General features: G+C 37.5%; 1 protein-coding gene across 3 annotated transcripts in view; it reads left to right on the forward strand.

Annotated features, from left to right (window-relative positions):
• Positions 1-2,754, forward strand: part of PLCB4 (phospholipase C beta 4) — a 393,600-nt gene that overhangs the window by 255,835 nt on the left and 135,011 nt on the right. For all 3 annotated transcript variants that reach the window (XM_011370137.1, XM_011370146.1, XM_011370152.1), the window contains 2 exons: positions 9-68; positions 1,306-1,449. In XM_011370137.1, the coding sequence (XP_011368439.1) occupies positions 9-68; positions 1,306-1,449 (204 nt within the window). The remainder of the gene's footprint in view (positions 1-8; positions 69-1,305; positions 1,450-2,754) is intronic.

The following is a 2,754-nucleotide window of genomic DNA, read 5'->3' on the forward strand; positions in this document are numbered from 1 at the left end:
CTTTTCAGGAAGGACAAGTGCTAGAATGCTCCCTCATCAACAGTGTTCGGTTGGGAGCCACACCAAAGGTACCTGTGATTGGTGTTTTCTGTTCTTCTAAACAAAGCTTTACTTAGATTGGAAATGGTCTCCTGAATACTATTTAACCTGTTACTGCCCCCCAGTCATCAGCTGGGAATTAAGAACAGACATGGTTTAGAAATCTTCTCATCTATAACTGTTGGGTGATTTGCATTATGTTTAGTCATATTAGAAATGTTTTTAACCTTTGAAAGTAAAGACCATTGCATGATACCAGCATCAAAGAATCAGTTCCCTTAACTCAGACATTAATTGCAAGTACCCCCACCCTTTTTTCACAAACAGTGAATCACTTCTGGTTTGTGGTGGATGGAAATTTAAATGACTTAGGTAGTTCCATATTTGTGCACATGCGCATGCAGATACTGGCTCACCTTGAAGGCTCGGTTTGCCTCTGAGAGAAAAAAAAATGACAAAGTGCATAAATCAGCCTTATCATAGTGATTGATTTGTTTGAATAAGAAGTTGTTTGCAGAGTGGTGCTAGGAATTTAAAAGATTTTTTTTCTAGAATATTCTAGCACAGCGTTTATTCCCTTTTCTGTAATAGCCCTGCAGATTTTTAGATATTCAAAACAAGATTACATTCCAAACTTTTTTTAAAAAGAGCTATCCTCTTTTGTGTTAGTTAAAATTTCTGTATAACTATGTTGGTATTTGCTCCTAAGTTCTTTTTGAGAACAAAGACCCTTTTTTATTTGCTAATTAGGATAGGCTTATACGGTCTTCATTCCAGATGATGATGCCATGTCTTCTAGAGACAAACACACTCACTCTTTGTGTCCAGGATATTTGAAGGACTTAATCTCATTTTTGAGTAACCGTGGTTTTGGCTGTGGCAATGCCATGCTTATTGTTGTGGAACCTCAGTGACTGTCCTCTGGTGAGAGACCCCTTCAATCTTTGTGGACAGAGCCTTTCCATCCCATTGCCATATTCCAGGTCCTTCATAAAGAAAGACCCTCACATCTGGTTTTCTAAATCAATAACATTATAACACCTTTCTCACCAAATGATTTCAAGCAATGTGTAGTGTTATAGATTTTACCTCGACAAGTTTTAGAATAACGCTAGCTATCTGGTCTTTTAGATAGAAAGAAAATAAAACACTTTCCTTACGTGTACGTGTATATTTGCCTTTTGTCAAATGTGATTTCTTTTTACCATATTTTCTCCATGCCCTGTGACCTAACATATTTTTTCCTATTTATGTACCTTTATACAGGATCCCAAAATCCTGGCTGCTCTTGAAGCTGTTGGAAAATCCGAAAATGATCTGGAAGGGCGGATAGTTTGTGTCTGCAGTGGTGCAGATCTGGTGAACATCAGTTTCACTTACATGGTGGCTGAGAATCCAGAAGTAACTAAGGTAGCCTCAGTGAAACAGTCTCCCTCCCTATCCCATCATACCTGTATATGTGGTACACACAATTTTTTAGGTATAATCTAATTTTGATATATATTTTAATTGTACGATAAGTTAAAAATTTTTAAAAAATATTTCCATTGCCTTGGTGGAATGTTGGTATAGAAAGTTCATCAAAGCACAATACCCTTTTAGCATATCACTCATGTACACCAACAATCCAAATACTTTCTGTGATGTGTTACAGGAAAAACCAGCCCAGCACATTTCCAATTTGAATGCGCACAGAAAACACCTGGGATTTTGTTAAAATGTGTATTCTCATTCAATAGATCTAAGGTGGGGACAAAATTCTCTCTTTCCAACAAGCTCCCAGTTGATGTGGATGCTGCTGGCCTGACAACCACAGTTTAAGTAGCGAGGGACTAATCGGCACTGCCTAGCAGAAATACAATGCAGGCAACAGATACAACTTAAATTTATCTGGCAGCTACATTTAAAAAGTAAAAAGGAACAGTGAAGTTCGTTTCAATGAAATACCTCATTTAACCCATTATATTCAAACTGTTGTCATTTTAACATGAAATCGATATAAAATTTATTAGTGACATGTTTCACCTCCTTCTGTTCATGCCGTTTTCAAAATCTGATGTGTGTTTTCAATTCAGACTAGCTACATTTTAAGTGCTCATAACTACATATAGCTAATGTCTACCATGTTGGACAGTGCAGGTCTAAATGTTTGAGATACTCATGCTCCTAATAAGTTATTAAAGTATTGGGTACGATCCATCTTTTAATACCATACACAGTATACCGTTACCCTGGCAAGCGAGTCGCAAAGCTATTTTGGCCAAAAAAGAAGAAAGTCTCAAATTTAAATCATTTTTCTGCAAGTCATTTGTTTTCAGGGTAGTTTTACCTCTGAACAGAGCTCCCATGATCTTTCTATAATATGTGTGAAGAGGCCTGAGCCTTTGCTCTCCGTTCAGAGATCTGGGTTTGGGGGATATGGGAGGCATTTCATTTTCATTCTACTTGTTAGTATTACAAGTAGAAACTCAGTTCAGGGTTGAATGACAAAAGCCATCATTGGATATATCGAATTTTAGAGCTAGAAGGGAATATCCATAAGATCAGTGGAGGAAACTGAGATTAGAATACTTAACCCTGGACCCAGAGCTAACTGGTGGCAGAATTGAGTTCTCTAGATGCCAAGATGACAAAGGCTGTTGTTCTACACTCACTTAAAGTGTGGTCCACATTCCAGCAGCAGAGGCTTCACATTGGAGCTCCTTACACATTAAA

The sequence above is a fragment of the Pteropus vampyrus genome, unplaced genomic scaffold (assembly GCF_000151845.1).
Source record: "Pteropus vampyrus isolate Shadow unplaced genomic scaffold, Pvam_2.0 Scaffold7, whole genome shotgun sequence".
Lineage (NCBI taxonomy): Eukaryota > Metazoa > Chordata > Mammalia > Chiroptera > Pteropodidae > Pteropus > Pteropus vampyrus.